Raw genomic sequence first — 20,155 nt, 5'->3', positions numbered from 1 at the left:
GTTCCAATTTCAACAGTCGTGGCCTACAGCCACCTTGGTCACATATACAACCCTGATGGGACGAAGAGCTCATCTGTAGGATCTTTAGGGGAGCTGTCTATCGGAAGGCAAAGCAAGTTCCTTCTTCATCAACTTGCTGGACCTCGGGGTTATTTGTCAGGCATTGTAATCTTTTTTTACCATCAATTAGAGGTTCAACTGCCGGGCTTCCAAGGACAAAACTACCACCATGTGCTACATCAACCGGATGGGTAGTGTGGGATTGCGCAAGCTGTGGAGAGAAGTATTGCTCCTTTGGTTTGGGACGATAAAGAACTAGGTGAATGGGACATCATCATACATCACCCAGCAGTCTGAACACTCAGGCGGATGCACTGAGTTGTCTCACAGGGGTGTCAGAGTGGGTGCCAAATTGGAAAATTGTGGAGAAGATTTTTTCCCTGGGCTACCTAATAGATGCACTAGTGATCCAGCTGGGAATTCGACCTTCTGGATAGATGTGATTCCTCCATTCCCATTGATTCTGGTGGTGCTGATGAAGTTGGAGCTGAACAACCATGTCCTTGATCGCACTGTAGTGGGCACAGAGGACCTGTTACAAGTCATGCTGGACATACTGCTGTGCCCTCGGAGGATCCCTTAGAGGGAATATGTATTGGCACAGGCTTGTAATAGGGTGCTTCACCTCAATACCAGGACACTCAATCTTTATGCCTTGCTATTGAGAGATGGATATTTAAGGACTGGACTCTCCCTACAGAGGTTCTTGGTGTGATGCTCTCTGTGAGACGTCCATCCATCAAGTCCATCTGTGCTCGTCGCTGGCAAAAGTTCACAAGTTGGTGCCTGGACCAAGAGCTCAACCCATCATTATATTACAATGGCACAGTTGCTAATATGTTTGACCAGATGGACCTTAATATCGACACAGTTGGAGGCCACCTAGCTGCACTTTCCATGTTTAAAAGTGCACCTGAGCAAGCGTCACCAAAGGCAGACGATGGCCTGGAAAGGTTTTAGGCCCCCAAGGCCACATCAAAGTCCTTAAGAGAAGCCGTAAGGCAGCCTACCCAGACTTCCTCACAGTGAAAAGGCAAACCCTTTCGGTATTACTATAGCCCAAAGGGTAAATAAGTTACTGCCCATCAAGATCAGAGAAGATTTTCTAGACCTTCAATGGGTTAAGGTGGTAAAACAACCCAGACCACTTCTGAGGCCCTTGCTGCAAAACCTATTTGAAATTGTGCACCATTACACTCCGGTAGGGGGTCGTGCCATGAAACCGAGCCACCATAGGATGTCTAGGGCTGAAATCTGGTGACCATCTGTTGGCTGTGTAGAGCCATGTCCTACGGAGGAAAAGCCTTGTGTTAGGGAGAATTCTCTGTTTAGGCTGAATTTCCTAACCTAGTGAATCCCCCAGCAGCTTTGCTGGATTTCTGGAGTTTGTTTTTTTTCTCCTGCCAAGAGTGAGTCTCTCTTCCTCACACTCTTGGACATGATTTGAGGGGTTCCTTGGACTGTTAATGTGTTTTATGGGCTATGGGGTCTTTTACTCCATAGGGTCTCATGTGTTTTTACTATGTGTGTTACACAGCACCCTCAGTGCAGTGACACAGCGGTGTCATAGTGACACCCCACCATAGACGCCATACCCTGGGTGGGACTGGCTACTGTCTCCCAGGGCATGTAAAGTCACCATTGGCTTTACTAGTCCCAAATTATGAACAGAAACCAGTACAAACCATCTTATTGTGGACGTACTGGTCGGGGCAATTCGATTGCCCCGGGGTCTGTTATTCGAGGGGGCACGTCTCCGTCCCCCCTGATCGAGTTTTGGCTGGTGGCAGTGGATACTACTTTTTATATTCGACCGCGAATATATCTCTATGGGATTTTCCCATTGTTTGAGGCTACCAACTTTAATTATTTAATTCTCATATCCTCAAACATACCGCCGGTTTATTTATTTAATATTAATTGGCCGGTTAGTATTTTTTGACAGAACTCGATTCTAAAATGGCATTTGTGTTCTCTTCTGTGACTCCAACCCAAGTCGAGCCCTTTGTTCCACTTTTTGGCGGGCTTCTCCACAGAAGCCTCTAAAAGTGGTGCCACTCTGTCTGGTTACCACAGGGGGTATGGGAGGGGGTTTAGGCACCCTGGACTGAGTTACCTTGGTAACTCAAGTCGCACTCTTATGTGATTGGCCCAAGTGGTGAGCCGGCCGGCTCACCACTTAGCATGTTTGATTGACAGCTAGACTGAGTGAATGGGGTGTGCTGCATAAAAGCAGGGCTTTTGGGACTGGAACTTTAGAAGTCACCACAGGACCTGAAAATCCGACGAGGGAGAAGCTGAGCCGACCTGCTACGATGACACCACCGGTGGAGCCCTGCGGAACCGACTCACCACTTCCTGACGACAGAGAAGATCTCCCGGCTGGAGAGTCTTCTTCCCCTGACTGGTGGGCACAACCAGTTTACCTTCTTTTTCTTGCATCCCAGGACGTCTTGTGGTCGAATTGCCCGTGCCAAGCACTCCGGCAACCGGATAGCCACTTACCACTGGACCGCGAATAAAAGGACTACTCCTTTTAACTGAGAACTCTGCGGCTGGTTTCTTCCATGGCAGTGCAACGGACTCCTATCTTCCTCCCCGACGAGATCCTCTCTTCCCCCGGACGAAGCACCGACTTGCATCCGCTGCCAGGAACAACTGCCCCGCTGAAGTATTCTCACCACTTTAAGGTACCGTGTCCGCAAGGCCTTCCTTTCTAAAGATTGCTACAAGGTAATAATAATCCCTTAACCTTCTGGACTGGGCTGGCCGCCTTGACCATCTAACTGGTCCCTTTCTTTTGGTCCAACTCTTTCTGAACTGATTGCGAGACTTTTGGGCACTTTGAACCGTGTGACCTTGGACACATTTCGACCGGAGCCTCTTAAAGTGGGTCCGGCCTTGTTAACTTTGACTTTACGGTTTTAACCTGCCTTCTTCTCCTACTGTGTTCTTCCGAAAGTGTTGGGATCTGTTTCTATCTTTGCTCTGCCTTTCTCCCCCTTTTAAACCGATTGATTAGAGTGCCATCTTGGTTAAGCGCTCACCGCTGTCTGAAAATAAGTGTTGCTTTACTTAAGACTTGTCTAACTAATCGTTGAAGGGAGTGTATATCTTTTAGTGACCGTGTTTTTGAACTGCTTGATATTAGTGCCAGTGGCGGAAAAAAAACAATCTGAGGATCCTAGACGCGTGAGGGATCTTGGGTACAGTGGACGTCTCACTAGGGATAGTATTACTGGCACGCCCTGTGTCAACGCCCATTTTCGAGTTTCGAAAAACAAACTGTAATACTACGCAGCTTCCACTAGATGTCGGCCTATGCGCAGCATGTGAATCTAAGCAGATACAAGCATCAGAAATACGATTACAGTGAGTAATGTATCCCATATCTCTTTTACACCAAGCTCTGGTCAGTGTTTGCTTGTTCTACTGTGTTCTTTTGACCTATTGTGAATACTCTGTATACTGCCTAACTCTTCTTGAGGGAAGTCTGACTGCTCAGCCACAGCTACCAAGTGAATCTGTGTGGTACAGACTGCTACCAAGTGGGTTTACTAGCAAACACCTGTAGTCTCTTTTGCAGTGGTCCCAGAGGGAACTGCTCAGGTTTCTGCCTAACACCTTGCCAGAGGGAAAATCCAGAACCGCTCTGATGAATTGAAGAGTTTGCGATGGTTGAGAAGGAGCGTTTGATCGTTTCAGGCCTTGGGGGCCTGAAACATTTCCAGGCTATAGTCTGCCTTTGGTCCAAAGAAATGCAACCTATGAAAAGGCATATCGAGAAGTTTTGCATGCACATCTTGTGCAAAACCCGATTTCTGAAACCAGGTGAATCTCCTCGTGACAGAACTTGCTTGCATAGCCCTTCCGACAAGATCAGCGGTGTCATGTCCCGACAGGAAAGCTTGACACATAGCCTCCTTTGCAGACTACAGATAAGGCCTCTGCAGGAGTTTCTGGGTGTGAGGTGGCTGCAAGTCTCGGGATCCTGGACGGACAAAATCTCCCTTGACAAGGAGTTCTGACGAGCAGTGGTGGGGCATGCGCTCTCATCCCATGCAAGGGTCCCCATTCCAAATCCCTCCTTACCAGGAGACAGTCACCAAGGATGCTTCTCTGGAAGGTTGGGGAGCACACACCGGACAGTTGCACGCTAGAGGCCTCTGGCTTCCAGAAGAAAAGACCCTTCACATCAACGTCCTGGCCGTCTTCTGGGTCTTCAAGTACTCCCTACCATCGCGCAAGGGCAAGGTGGTGAGGATCTTCACAGACAACACCACCATGTTCCACATCTGGAAGCAGGGCGGGACGCGCTCTCTGACTCTCCAGGGAGGCTCAGGAACTGTGGCACTGGGCCATTCGTCACAATATATGTCTCCCTTTTCACCTGGCGGGCACCAAGAACGCCATTACAAACTCACTCAGCAGGGAGCTACGTTCTCGCCACGAGTGGGAGCTTTTCCAGGACCAAGTGGGTCTTCTATTCCATGAATGAGGTCAACCCCAGATCGACCTTTTTGCGACAGAGGCGAATTCCAAATGTCAGAAGTTCACCTGCAGGTTCCCGCAGCTGTGGAGGATGCGGGAACCGTTCTCGTTCCCGTGGGAGGGCCTTTTCCTGAACGCTTTTCCTCCGTTCCCACTCCTGCTATGAGTGATCAAAACACTGTGTCACTGCAGGATGACACTGGTTGCTTCGGCGTGGCTGGAATAAATCTGGTATCCAGACCTGCTATGGTCGGCGGTGGCTCCGTCCATCATGCTGCCACTACTTCCCGATTTTCTCTCCAGAGAGGTGTTCTGGGGAGGGTAATTCTGCACCACGACCCAGCGTCGCTGAACCTCAGGGCCTGGCTCCTACAGCCCTCTAATTTGCACATTATTCTTTACCTGCAGGGTGTAAGGACATCCTGGCCAAGGCCAGAGCCTCTTCAACATTGACATTCTACGGCCATAAGTGGGAGTGTTTCTCTGTGTGGTGCCGGACTTGGAAGATTATTCCTCTGCGCATCACAGCCCCAAAGCTCCTTCCATGCCTGCTTTCCTTGGCCAAGGCTGGACTGGCTCACGCCTCTATCAAGGTGCACCTGATTGCCATATCCTGTTACACCAGGAAACCGGGTAGGCGTTCCCTGTGGTCGCACAGACTCATCCAGGATTTCCTCAAAGGCCTCTTCAGGACTTTTCCGCCAGTGAAGGCCCATGCCCCAGCCTAGGAACTCAATATGGTCTTGACTAAAATCATGGCGGCGCCTTTTGAGTTGATGCATCAAACCCTGCTCAATTTTCTCTTGTGGAAGACAACTTTCCTTGTGGCGATAACCTCAGTCAGGCGGGTCGGGGAGATCCAGGCCTGGTCTTGCAAGCAGCCGTACTTGTCCTTCCACGCATCCAGGGTGTTACTGGATACACACCCCGCCTTTATGCCAAAGGTTCACTCAGCGTTCCACCTCAGTGATCCTTTGGTGTTGCCGGTCTTCTTCCCGAATCCGTCGTCACCAATGGGGAGGGCCTTGCATTCGTTGCTCGGGCCCTGAAGTTTTACGTGGCACGCACAAAGGGGTTTCGAAAGACTTCTCCATTGTTTGTCAATTTTGGACCTGTGAATCATGGAATGCCTTGTCGAAGTCTTCCATCTCCAGGTGGCTCGCTGGCTGCATCATACACTGTCACAGGCTGCCTAACAGACCCCTTCCTGACCGGCCGAGAGCCCATTCCACCAGTCATTGTAGCAACAACAGCGTTTCTCTCTGGTGTGCCCCTGCTGCACATCTTCCGGGCTGCTACGTGGAGGTCCATGCACTCCTTCACAAGGTTCTACTGTGTCGACGGGGATTCCAGGGAGGAGTCCCGTGTCGGCCAAGCGGTGCTACACAACCTGTTCATTCGAGGTGAGTCTGTTCCAGGGGTGAGTGTTTATTGCTTCTGTTGAGCCTTGCCACCTGCCATGGTTGTGTATGTGTACTGCTGTGTAATCGTTATTCATGATCATGTGAATCCATGCCAGACACCAGGGCAGAGAAAATGTGAGTTACTTACCTGTAACTCTTGTTCTCCAGCATGGGTCTGGCATGGATTCGCATGCGAACCCTCCCTCCGTCTCCTCTGTGGCTCTTCTTGGTTCATACTGCCACTTTACGTGCTTACCAAATCTGAAGATGGCCACCAGGCGTGGAGCTTAGGGAGAGGACTGTCATTGGAAGGGTGCAGTATGACCCAGAGGACAGTGATTGATTTAGAGGAGAATTGTTGTTTTCAAGCTAAAGTGAAACCGTTTTTTCTTTTACCGAGGATTTCCCAGCCTGACGGGGAATATTCATGAGCATATGAATCCATGCCAGACACATGTTAGAGAACAAGAGTTACAGGTAAGCAATTGAAATTTTCTCCGAAAATGAATTTCAAAATGGTGAAGGAACCAAAAATATACAAGGCCTAGCCAGCATAATCCTGGTCGCATTAATCAATCTATGCCAAGGCCAGGCTGGCCCAGGTATAGTTCCTTACCCAGAATCCTACCCAGGAGGAGGGGAGATCCCCCGGCCCTCTATATAAGGCACTCAGCTTAGCTCAGCTTAGTTTAGCCTGACACTGCTGTTGTTGGAGGAGGAGCTAAAAAAAGGAGTTTGGTAGCGGCTGGCCAGTGGTTAGTCAGTGAAAAGGAGATTCTGGAGGAGCTTGGCAGGGGGCAAAAGGGGGAGAAGGTGGTACCTCAATACTCGGTAGATGAGTATGGGGAGAGAGCAAGACCAGCGCTTTAAGCCTAGGAAGGTTCAGGCTCAGTTCCAAGTAGCACTTTGAGGTGGGAAAACGTAGAAGTTTGGGTTGTCTCACTCACAGTGCTTATTTCCAGCATTAGAGGGACTGCAAGTGACATAGGGTTAAGGACCCTAGAAGAGAGAAACTCTCTGGTCCAGAAGCTCAGAGAAGAACCAAGGACTTGGGAGCTTAGTGAGAAGCTAGAACTCTTTTGTGCACTGTTTCAAAAGTCCCAGCGTCTGTTGAAAGGGATCTACGTGGAGGAGTTCTGGCCTGGACTTTTGTGTTAGTTGTGGGGTTCAGGATCCTAGAAAGACTGCAGCTCAGTCATTCACTGCACTGAGGAGAGAAGAAGAGACTTTGTGCGGGTAGTTCCTACCCACACTTTTTGAGAACTATAAAAACATGCCCGTCGTATAGGACCTCATGGAAGATTTGTACGTGGACGGTACCTTGGTAATAGTCATGGATGAATGAGTCTGTCGATTTTGGTGTTTTTTGACCAGAACATGGAGTTTATGATGTTGTGGACGTTTCAGAAGATATCCTAGACTCCTTTTCCCCTGTTCTTTGTTGTTACCAGTGTTGCTGTCCCTCTTCCACTGATGAAGCTCTCCTCTTGAGAGCATGCTTCTCCAGGGTCCTGGGGGAAGTGACAGGAGATTTTACCAGATTCATCATCAGTTGATTGGCACTTACTCTCTAGAAGAAGAAGTCTTCTGTGCCTGTCCTGTAGGGTCTCCTGCGGGAAGGTTTGACAAATGTGACATCCTTGAATGTCATGAGCGTAAAGACAGTATATGCACTTGTGTTGAGGGTCTCTTACTAAGACAATCTTTTTGGAGCACCTGAGGCAGTCCTTGAAAAGTGAAGTTTTCTCTTTAGAGGGGCCTTCTGTGACTGAGTCCACCATGGCCATTAGGGACCAGGTGCCAGATCTTTCCTCGACGATTTCAACACGAAAAATAAAGGTTCCTGAACTGCAAAACACAGTATGTGTAAAGCAGAGGAGGATTCATCTGTTAATGAAATAATTATTTTAAAAAGACTGAATAAAAAGACAAAGCTCAGGAGAGCTGTGGGGGATTCTCTAGTCACTAGACTGCTGTGAACAATTTTAAGATGCCTGCCTGGGGTGGAGCTTAAGCCCTGCCACCTCATTGATAGGGTCAAAAGGGACCAAAGTGAGGTGGAGGGACTAGACAAGTGAGTGCCTTTTCAGGCACCATTAACAATGTACATTGCTTTTTACTATGGAAAAAATGTAAATTGCCAGTGATTCCTAATCTGACAGGGAATATTCGAGCATGTGATCCTTTGAAAGATTCAATGCAGGAGAACTGAAATTGGATTGTCTGTCTCTGTGTCCCAGGTTTAGCTGTTTGGCTTGTGAAATGGCCATTGGCTTGATGTTGTGGAGTATAGGTTACATATATCCAAGTATAGACCACCCGTAAAGACAGAATTTCTTTGTTGGGACTTCTGTATGACGTTTATAGGGTACCGTTGATGTCTTGCTTTTTCCCCTCTTTATTTTTGGATCAGTGTTTTTGATGGACATCAGGACTTAAACTTAGGTTGACATGCCACTGCAACCCTTTTTCACTCAGATCATATGGTCCCGGGTCGCCCATCAGGCTCGAAGGTACACAGATGCGTCTCATGCACCTCATATGTGCCCTAGAGTGATCATAATATCTTACATTCATTTTAGTGGGTAGGCTGGTGGCACCTGTAATTTAGTTCTGGCTTCATTTCAGGTGCATGCTGATTTACCGCATTGGTAGCCCAATGTACCTTTTTAGTAGCTATTGGGATTCCAATGCATTTCGTAAAACCTATTCTAGGTCTTTATGTTTTAGGGGCTTCCTTTGTTCACTGGCACCACAAGGAAGGTCTAGAATGGCCCACATGCACATGTGAACCTTTTGCAAGCCCAGTGATGCATCCTCCATATTGGTCCTTATTGTTTAAGTCCAGTGTCTGACCCTTGGCTGGCCATATCGCATACTGTGGAGTTAGATTTAGGGACCAACCTGATGGTGTGCCCTCCTAACGAGCCCCTTAATTTGTTTAGTGGGCTAGCTTAGCCCAGGCCCTTCTAGTTGTGGTATATAAGGAGAAACACTGTAGAGGCTCAGATTTCTACTGGAATTTTTGGAACCAACAAGTTACCTACTTGCTGGAGGATTAGCCACCGTTTTACCACGTTCTGCCAAATTATGACCAGTGGGGTAGAACTGGGACTGCTTTTTCTCTATACATCCGGATTGCCGATTGACTTGGTCCTATTTATTTCTATGGGAAGACTTAATCACCGAAACTCTGTGCAAAGTGACTTTGTAGGTACTTAGTTGCCATTGGACATTTTTCTTGCTTCCAGTTTGGGTCCAGTGAGTGTTAGGGCAAAGACTATAATTTTTGTCCTGCACCAGTGATTTTTCATATATTTCTGAAAGACATGCATTATATTTCTGCAAAAGTGAATGCATTTTTACACTGTAAATGATTTCCTCCAGCATGGGGTCTGTCATGGATTCACATGCTCATGAATATTCCCTGTGTCCGCGATGGCCAACGACACTGAAATGGCATGGTCCCAGACCCACTCCCCCCTCCTGAGACAGGACCAGGACCTCAACATTCTTGTTTTCAGGCAGTAAGTCCAGAATAGGGCACATTTTATACCACAGTTATGGTCATAGCGGAACAGAATGGCAAGGACATTAGCGGCCTTAATGGTGGAGACGGCAGTATAAATGATCCTCTTACCCATCGCGTCCAGCTTCTTCCCCTCGTGGTCACTGGTCAGGAGGCACTATGGACAGAGACGACTGGTTCGCCGAGCGCTTCCCGGATGCGGCAGAGACCATGAGTCGGGAGAATGCTGGGACCTCAAGCACAGGGAGGGCTGAATCCGGGACCCTCCTTTAATTTATCCTACTTGGGCGGCGCAGTGCTCAGTCTTCATCAGAGCTAAGCCCTCCTCCCAGACATCAATGAGCAAAGGAATGAAGATGATGGTCTTCGTTTGGATTCGGTCTTTGGAAGAGGAGTCCCTCCTTCTTGGTCTCCTCAGGCCCCAGGCGAAGGTCCACGGCCCTGGACTTCATGGTGTGAAAGGAGCCGACCTGATCCAGTGCAGAGGCCCTGTGGGGCTCGTCCACACCTAAAGGTTCCCCGTCAGCCGGTACGAAGTCTTCAGCCTCATCTGTGTCTGTCGTAGTAGCCGTATCTGTGCCTGTGTCGGTCTGCGGTGCCGGCTTCCCAGTTGGAGTCAAATTGCGGGGTCCTTCAACTTGTGCTTGCGCCGGGGTGAGCTCCTATGGTCTTGACATGCTTCAATCAGCCAGGGGCACAATAACCTTATGTCTGATTAGCTGATGTTTTTGTCATTTATTACCCATCTGTCTGGCAGTAGAATGTACTTCTTCCAGACTTATTTAGTGGCTATTATCAGAGCCTTTAAATCGGGAAAGAAGCTCTATGGTTAGGAGGCATTGTGATGGCTTCTTTCACTTTTTTTACCAGGTTCATGAAATTCATGTGGCATGGGAATGAATGTCATTTGTAATGCAGAAATATTCATCCAGCATCATCTTGAGTTCCTGGTGACTTCGAAGATAGTCTTATTACACGGTTACATCCGTGAGTAGCATCAGCAAATTGCTGAAACCCTCTGTGGTGGAAACGTAAATATCAAGACAATGATATGCACACTCCCACCTTAACTCCCTTTGTCGTCTTGGAATTCCACTTGAATCAAGATGTCTGTCTCCAGGGTTCGAAATTAAGATTCGTCAAGCAGGAGCTAAAACTTGCACTCGGGTGTCAGGATATAACACTGGGGAACTAGGAGCGAATACACAGTGCACTGCGAATCTAACTTCCAAATGAGATGCAGACGTCACTTTCTACACATTTTGTATAATCCATTATATTTAAATGTGTCCCAATTCTTCATTTACATCCTCAAAAACTCAGTTAATGTAACATATGCATGTTTTTCAAGCACGAGTTGGCCTGGTGAGCCAAAGGTAGCTCCTGGTAGCTGTGGGTTTTAAGCTAAACAGGCTCTCTTAGGGTAGAAGCAGGAGCTAAATAGCTTTCAGCTCCCAGCCATTTCGAACCCTGTATCTCACCATCCTTTTGCAAATCTCTTTTTGAATGGGAAGATAATTTTAAATACCCTTAATGTTTGAAGGGCCTTTTGTGCAAGCTGCCTCTTTGGTTCTGATCCAGATGGATGGAAACTGATTGACTGCTGAAGCCAGACACCTAGACATGCTGCCATGCTTCTGTGAGCCCTGTATCCGCAAGCAGGTTCACCCATCAGTATTGAGAAAAGGGATGTGCACTGAATAATTGGGCAAAAGGTATACTTGTTATTGCTGCCGCTGGAATTTCTTTCAGTTCCCATACAGTGGTACAGACATTGTACACATCTTCAGCAAACGGGATTACAAATCCAAGATTCACTATATTCAATAATTTGTACTTTTTCTTGAATATGGTAAAAATGTAACAAAAATGTCATTCCAGCCATTGAACATAATACGCTGGAAGAAAAGCCGAATGTAACATTAGCAATGATTTGGCATTCGCGTAATTTCAAGTTTAATTACAACAAACGGCAAAGATAACACATTCAATTTGAGCACCTGGTACTCTAATCATTTATCGTCATAACAAGATAATATTTCTGTGACATACGTTTGTTTCTGACAGAAAACTAAATAGTAAACTATTCCTAATGACATAGGGAGTGCAGTATTGATGACGGTAGTTCTTTTGTGGGTTTGAATCCCCGTGGTAAATAGTTATAGCTAACAGCAAGTAAGCATACATTATTCTTAATCTTGTTTGCAATAAAGTATATCGCCTGCTGCTATCTAGTGAAGACACATTTCCTAAAAAAGACAATGTGCTCTCTGATGTGGTAACATTTTGTAAGTCGGATATTGTGAAATAAAATATCAGAGAAGATTGTGGGCCCTGTCTAGATAAAATGAAGCCCTCCGATGAAGAGACTAAACGTTACATTTTGATTTCGATCCATTACTTATCAAATGCATTAACGGTTGGTCTGTGGGAAAATTAATTTTCATTTGTCATGCTACAGCGCCAGGTGCAGCAAGGTTTCCAGGGCTTGTACGGCCAGTCTGATGTTCCAAGATATCTAAATCAGTTCTGAGGTATCACTACATATTATCTCCACCAAACATGTCGCCGTATATATGGTCGTTTGGAACGGCCATAGGCAATATTTTTGGGGGGTTCATTTTTGGGGGTTTTGGGAGCGGGGGTGTCCCCCGCTCCTTTAAAAATAATGTTGGGGTTGCGGGGGTGTCCCCCGCAGGTTCCATGCCTTAATGTCGCTGCATAAATATGGCGATATTTTTGTATGGCAATATTTTTGCGGGAATATTAACACAGGGAACCGTTCCGAGTCCTGGGAAAGCAGAGCATTACATGCCTTTCTTGCAAGGTTTCCTCGCACTGCCAGGAGGCTTTGAGGCCATTGTGGTAATGTCATCATGGAAGTCAGCAGGCTCGGGCATAGTTAAAAGGGGCAGCTATAGCTCTGTTCTATGACTCACATTGTTGTTTAAGAAAAAGGGCTTTTCACTTTAAATATGTGGGATATGTTGTGTTCCTGTTTTGTTAGCATGGGCGAAGTACTTTCCTCTCCCAATCCTGACGTTTTGAGCGTTTTTGGATTTAGTGATAATTAGTATATCCAGCCATTGAATATATTGTAATTTTATGCCTTTTTTTTAATCCAGAGAAGGATTTGACTAAGACGTGTCAACAACTAGCTGAAAATGTTGCAGCTGGTCCTAAACTTAGCCTTTCAGCAGTTTCTCCTCTTGTCCATTATGTAAGAGCATTGTTTTGAGATAGCGGAATTGCTAAAGGAAAATTATGTTGAGTCAGTAAGAGCTTGATTCAGGGACTGTTTTGCTTTTCTTGAGCTCATTCTTTTTTGGGATTGTGTTTTATTCTTTACCTTAATGTGGGTTTTATTTTGTAAGACATTTTCCTTTAATCTTTTATTGCAAATTTCTAATATTCCTATAAATGAATGTGTTGATTTATTTGTAGATTGGAGTTTGCTTCCAACCGGTTGAAGTCGAAAAAAATGTCTATGCATCTGCTGTAGAAGACATGATTGTAAAGGTAGGCTCTCTTCTACTTTAAAAGTATATATTTAGTCTTGCTATTCAATACACTTATATATTTAGCCTGGACTAAATGTTTTCCAAGTTTGTATCCAATAAGTGCACTTTTTGTCAAAATTATGCCATGGTGTGCGTTCACAAAGATGCATGCAGAGCATCAGGTTTAGATGTGAGGATGTTTATGCTTGTCAAGTCCAGCAACAACTCAACATGAGAACTGTGCTGCTGTTTCATATCAGTATGAAGCAGGCAGGAAGAGTGTAAACATAGCCACAACTGGCATGGCATTTAGTCTGGTCTCTTGGTCCCACACTTTTGCATTCCTCTTTATATTAAGTTTATTTCGAATGGATACTTTCTGAAAATTCTGCATCTTTGGAAAATATCACTAAGTCCTTAAAATGACATTCAGCTCATATAGGTACCATTTTGTGGCCCTGATATCAGTTCCCTTTTTTTGCATATCGTAGCCTCCATAGATTTTGCACTGCAAGCTCCTTTGCTCATTATTTGATACATTTTCATATGTTTCTCAGAATTTGAAAAGGGTTTTTTCTTATATTTTAGTTTTTAAACCGGGTTAAGTTTGCATTCCATTAATGATGTTCTCCTAACCTCACATAGGATGCTTGTTGTTCTTGGGACCCAGACCTTTGACTCTGGGGATTGCAAATCATGTCACTAGATGCACCAAAGGCAATCAGGCAAAGGGATGCTGTTATTTTTCTAGCTACTCACCGACCAGACAAAGAGTCTGTTTCCAGGTTTAAATCTTATATGAGCCCTCCCTTTGGGTGCATTGATTAGCAACGGTTTTAGAACCAAAATGAGTGCCATAGTTGAGAAAAGAAGAAACAGCCGCAGCAGCAAACAAGGTTCCACTCAGTCCTCTTCTTCCTCCACAAACAATTAGAGGTCCATTAATGACAAGTGCCATGAGATATTTTCTTCCCCTCAAGGCTTTCAAAGTGATCTTCTTTTTGGATGAGGTCCCTATCCTGAAAAAACCTAATCATTGCAAGTATCTTTCTCTCCTTCTCCCTCTTTTCTCATATGGAGTCATTCGGGCATGTTGTGCTATAAATGTTTTGGTCCCAAATTACTCCCAGCCACTACCCTCTGATGCTGCTTCTTTGGAATGCATGGTCAATTTGGCATCAAACAGGGCTGCTCTAGGAGCTTAACAATTGGAAGTATATTTTCTTAGATGTGGTGCCTGGGCAATCTTCAGCCACAAGGGTCTCTTGAAATTGTGAGGTGGCCAGAACGTCAGCCTTTTAGTAGACTGAGGAAGAGAATATACAATCCCTCACTTTTACAGGTTATACCTCAGGAGATAATTACGTTTATAGTTCTTGTGAGAAAAGCTTTATCGGCTGGATAAGGTCTTTGGGTGGACTTTTAATGAGCTAGTAACCTAGATACTTCACTCAATGGTGCGCCGCCATGTCTATCCTCTCAATAGACCTAGACCACACTTTACATAAAAATCAAAACACAATTTGGCCAGAGATTAGGATGCTAGATCTTTTTGATAGGGACAAGTTGATGAGGTTCCAAGAAGCTAGCCAAATTCTTCAACTACAACATACTGACTGGATACATTACCACACTATTAGGGAAGTGATTAGATCAAATACAACTACTCAAATACTGCAAACCAACCCAACAGAAGGGAAACTGATAATGGAACAAAACCTGACAGAGTACTCGAGAATACGCTCATTTTATAACATTTGCATGCCGAACAACAGCAAACGCAACATAATCCTAGCAACACAATGGTCCAACGACTTAAATATCCCTATTGACGTGGGCGATGTATACGATTATTTCATGAACATAACAGCGACATCTTATATTATCCGCAATAGAGAAATACAATATAAACTAATCCAAAGGCTATACTACACACCCAGTAAACTATTTTGTATGGGGCTTGCTCAGACACCGGTGTGCTGGCGACAGTGTAATGGGCTGGGCACTATCGGCCATGTCCTTTGGACAGGCCCCCTGATTAAGACATATTGGGAATGGCTGCATATGTTGCTGTCACACATTCAAAACATAACGATTGACCTGGCCCCCAGTTCTATGTTGTTCAGTGCAGAAGATGCGGACTGGCACACTGACCCTATTATAAGGAGACTGGCACACTCAATCCTTTTTTCTGCGTGCAAGCATATAATCATGCATTGGAAAACGGCTGTTGTTCCTACCATGCACGCGTGCCTCATGCTGGTTACCAAGATCTGTTTACTCGAATGCTCTGAACTGAGGCATCAAGGTAGACCTGAACAGGCAGATCACTTCAGGGATGTGATGGACACATATATATCGCATCAACAAGACTCACAACCAGAGCGTCCTTCAGCACTATGGGCCCATTGTTGACCCAACTGCAACTGCTAGGTTGTTAGAACAATCTCAATTTGTACAATCTAAATAAGTTCTATGTCACACGAAAACCTCCAGCGCCAGCCGTAGATACCTGGGGGTGTTAGGCAGAAACCTGTGCAGTTACCTCTGGGACCAGTGCGAAAGATTTAAGACTATAGGTGTTTGGCAGTAAACCCACTTTGTAGCAGTCTGTACCACACAGATTCACTTGGTAGCTGTGGCTGAGCAGTCGGACTTCCCTCAAGAAGAGTTAGGCAGTATACAGAGTATTCACAATAGGTCAAAAGAACATAGTAGAACAAGTAAACACTGACCAGAGCTTGGTGTAAAAGAGATATAATTATTTATTTAAAACCACATCTAGAAAAACACACAGGCACTAATAGTAAGCAATTCAAAAACACGGCCACTAAAAGATATACACTCCCTTAGAAGAATTTTAGACAAGTCTTAAGTAAAGCCCCACTTATTTTCAGACAGCGGTGAGCGCTTAACGCAGATGGCACTCTAATAATTTGTTTAAAACGGGAGAGAAAAGCAGAGTATAATATGAAACAGATCACAACACTTTCATAAGATCAAAACAAGAGAGGAAGGCAAGTAAAACCGTGAAGTTAGAGTTCAGAAGGCCGGATCCACTTTAAGAGGATCAGAACGAAATGTGTCCAAGGTCACACGGTTGAAGCGCACAAGAGTCTTGCAAAGGTTCAAAAAGAGTTGGACCAAAAGAAAGGGACCAGTTAGAAGGTCAAGGCGGCCAGCCCAGTCCAGAAGGTTAAGGGGTTATTATTACCTTGTAGCAATCTTTAGAAAGGGAGGCCTGGCGGACACGGTACCTTAAACTGGTGAGAGTACTCCAGCGGGGGCAGTTGTTCCTGGCAGCGGATGCAAGTCAGTGCTTCGTCCGGGGGAAGAGAGGATCTCGTCGGGGAGGAAGACGGGAGTCCGTTTCACTGCCAGGGAAGAAACCAGCCGCGGAGTTCTCTGGTAAAAGGAGCGGTCCTTTTATTCGCGGTCCAGTGGTAAGTGGCTATCCGGTTGCCGGGGTGCTTGGCACGGGCAATTCGACCACAAGACGGCCTGGGATGCGAAGAGAAGAAGGTAAACTGGTTGTGCCCACCAGTCAGGGGAAGAAGCCTCTCCAGCCGGGTGATCTTCTCTGTCGTCGGGAAGTGGTGAGTCGGTTCCGCAGGGCTCCACTGGTGGTGTCGTCGTGGTAGGTCGGCTCGGCTTCTCCCTCATCGGATTCTCGGGTCCTGTGGCGACTTCTGAAGTTCCAGTCCCCAAAGCCCTGCTTTTATGCAGCACACCCCCATTCACTCAGCCTAGCTGTCAATCAAACATGCTAAGTGGTGAGCCGGCCGGCTCACCACTTGGGCCAATCACACAAGAGTGCGACTTGAGTTACCAAGGTAACTCAGTCCAGGGTGCCTAAACCCCCTCCGACACCCCCTGTGGTACCCAGACAGAGTGGCACCACTTTTGGAGGCTTCTGTGGAGAAGCCCGCCAAAAAGTGGAACAAAGGGCTCGACTTGGGTTGGAGTCACAGAAGAGAACACAAACGCCATTTTAGAATCGAGTCCTGGCAAAAAATACCAACCGGCGAATTAATATTAAATAAATAAACCGGCGGTATGTTCGAGGCTATGAGAAATAAATAATTAAAGTTGGTAGTCTCGAACAATGGGAAAATCCCATAGGGATATATTTGCGGTCAAATATAAAAAGTAGTATCTACTGCCACCAGCCAAAACTCGATCAGGGGGGACGGAGACGTGCCCCCTCGACTAACAGACCACAGGGCAATCGAATTGCCCGACCAGTACGTCCACAATATGATGGTTTGTACTGGTTTCTGTTCATAATTTGGGACTAGTAAAGCCAATGGTGACTTTACATGCCCTGGGAGACAGTAGTCAGTCCCAGGGTATGGAGTCTATGGTGGGGTGTCACTATGACACCCCTATGTTGCTGCACGGAGGGTGCTGTGTAACACACATAGTAAAAACACATGAGACCCTATGGAGTAAAGGACCCCATAGCCCATAAAACACATTAACAGTCAAAGGAACACCATAAATCATGTCCAAGAGTGGGAGAAAAAGAGTCTCACTCTTGGCAGGAGAAAAAAAACAAACTCCAGAAATCAAGCAAAGCTGCTGGGGGACTCACTAAGTTAGGAAATTCAGCCTAAAGAGAGAATTCTCCCTAACGGGGGGAACAAGCATGCGGTGCACCGGAGGTCTATTTATTGGTCAAACTAACCAAATAGATTTACAAGTTGTGTGCATCATTGACAATGTTATACGAGCTGTTACTGTTAGGGGAAGGGGTGCGGGAGGGGGGCTTGATAGCTGTATGTTTTGTGGATAGGGGGGTGGGAGATTAGGTATGAAGCATGATGCTGTCACCCGGCCCAGCTTTTATGCAGGGGGGTCATGCATACAGTTGATTTTGCACTATGCAAATACCCAATAAAAAGAAGTTTAAAAAAAGTGTTTTGATCACCCATGTCCTTACTGGTTGGAGTCCTCGCTTGGAGCCAAATGTCCACCCCATCCCTCCCAATACCCCTCCCTTTCCCCTGTCACACCTCCTACCCCCCTCCCTCAACAACCTCCTGTCAGGCTCAACCATCCTACAGATTCCCAAGCATCCTGCCATGGGGGTTGAGCCTCGATAACCACCCAGAGATGCGACCTATACAAACGATTCCATTTACCAAAGAACCTCCAGCACTCCCTCCCAGCACCCCTCGCCCCTTTCTCCCCTACCCAGGCAGGTACCCACAGCCGACTCTAGAATGCCTGGTCAGATCACAGGGAACCCCCATTGGAATACTTGGGCGCTGCCTCTGGGACTCTTCCTCCTGCAACAGGTCTTCCCGGGCCGCTCAGGGCCCTCTTCTTCTGACCCTTGCCGGGTCAGTTATCTATTCCCATAACTTCCCATTGACAGGTTCCCTCACTGTTCTCTGCTCTTGTTGCGAGCCTGCCTCGTCCTCCATTTTCAGAAGGTCTGCGAAGGCCTGTTGTGCCGTTTCCTGCAGGTCCTTATCTGCCACTACCTCCAATAATCCCTTTATTCTTATATTAGATCATCTCGAGCGGTTCTCCAAATCTTCGCTCAGAATCTCTACGTTCTGCATGACCGTTGCAAGCTGTTCCGTTTTTTCGCGTGTCCTCTGTGATTTCTTGGATGGTGTTTTCAGCCGCATCTGTCCTCTCCTACAGGATTGCTATATGGCCTTTCACTTCCTGGAGTGACTGGGACAGCACAGCTCGAATAATACTCTGCTGCGATTGGAGTGTCTCTGTCACTGAATTCTTGAAAGCACTGTCGGAAGACGACCTTGGTTACAGCCTGCTCCGCTACCGGGGATGGCGGCTGAACATAAGGCAATTCAAACCCATGAGATGGAGAGAATTATTAGCCAAAAAAGCCCACCAGCTGACAGAGATTCAGCCAATCAGTCTACGTTTAAAATATACAGTGCAGCACCTAATAAAAAATGAATCACCCACCCTACACTATCTGATCGCAAATCATTCACTCGCACCTCAATTAACTGAACTTACCAAGAATAATAGTTGATTGTGCATGTGTCCTTGGTTGCCAGCGACTGCAGTCTAGTTGCCGGACAGACATACAGAAGAATTAGTTATCTGGTTCACTCCATCTGCGCATGGAAAGAGCTCATGAAGTTCTCTGCCAGCCTTTCCACCTTTTTCTGCCACATGCTTGTCCCATGGTCAGTCAAAGATTAAGAGTGCCTGAGACTACAACTCTTCTGAAACAACTGCCAGCCCAGGAGCCAGAGAGAGCGTCAGTCTTCCTGCCAGCCCCTTTAAGCTCTCTCCCTAAGCCTGCCCATGTAAATAAGTTGCACCTATATGGAGTGCCCGCCTTTTTCTGTGATGTAACATGTCAGACCGAAACACCTCCCTTGAAACTCAGCCCTTCCTCTCGAAAGTTCTGACCATTATTTATTTATTTGAATTTATAAAGCGCACATCGGCCCTGAGGCATCGTGGCGCTGTTACACAATACTTGCTTGGTACACATTTTCTAAACACGTGCTCCTTTAGGTTACAGTGGGTCAGTGAAAACAGAGCAGGTGTTGCAGGTTACAGAAGGCATATAGTCATAGTTAGTTGAACAGTTTATTTTTCACGCATTTACGGAAACTAGTGTATGACATTTCATTTCTGAGAGCTGTGAGGAGGGTATTCCAGTTTTTTGGTGCTAGGTGTTGAAAGCTGGAGCCTCTTGCTTTGGATCTTTTGAAAGATGGGACGTATATCTTGTTGGTGAGATGTCATCTTGTTGGTCTGGATGATGAGATATAGTGGTGATCCTTTCAGATAGATAGGGGGGGGTCCTTGAGTGAGATGTGTTTGTGAGTAATAGCCATGATTTTAAAGAGGATGCGTTCTTTGACTGACAGCCAATGTGTGTCTTTCCTTGCCTGGGAGATATGCCCCCTTTTTGGAATACTCAGTGCTGTTCTAAGGGCATTACTTTGCGTTACTTGCAATTTGTTAAGGTTTTTGGCAGAGGTGCCCAGGAAAAGGGCATTGCGGTAATCCAAGTTAGTGCCGAATGTAGCTCTGGCAATGGATAGGCAGTTTCTGGTGGATAAGAAAGGTTTGGCTGCATTGATGACTTTGATGGTGAGTGCAGCAGAGGATGCTATGGCACTGACTTGGCGTGTCATGGACAGGGAGGAGTCCAGGTACACTCTTACATT

At 46.3% G+C, this 20,155-nt stretch overlaps 1 protein-coding gene across 4 annotated transcripts in view; it reads left to right on the top strand.

Moving 5' to 3' along the window:
* YEATS2 (YEATS domain containing 2) overlaps positions 1-20,155 on the top strand; it is a 1,971,885-nt gene that overhangs the window by 1,730,122 nt on the left and 221,608 nt on the right. For all 4 annotated transcript variants that reach the window (XM_069617830.1, XM_069617832.1, XM_069617831.1 and 1 more), the window contains one exon: positions 12,928-13,002. In XM_069617830.1, coding sequence (XP_069473931.1) covers positions 12,928-13,002 — 75 coding nt within the window. The remainder of the gene's footprint in view (positions 1-12,927; positions 13,003-20,155) is intronic.

This window comes from Ambystoma mexicanum, chromosome 10, assembly GCF_040938575.1.
Source record: "Ambystoma mexicanum isolate Mex_15411 chromosome 10, UKY_AmexF1_1, whole genome shotgun sequence".
Classification (NCBI taxonomy): Eukaryota; Metazoa; Chordata; class Amphibia; order Caudata; family Ambystomatidae; genus Ambystoma; species Ambystoma mexicanum.
The sequence above is the reverse complement of the archived record's forward strand: the minus strand, read 5'-3'. Positions and strand labels throughout refer to the sequence as shown.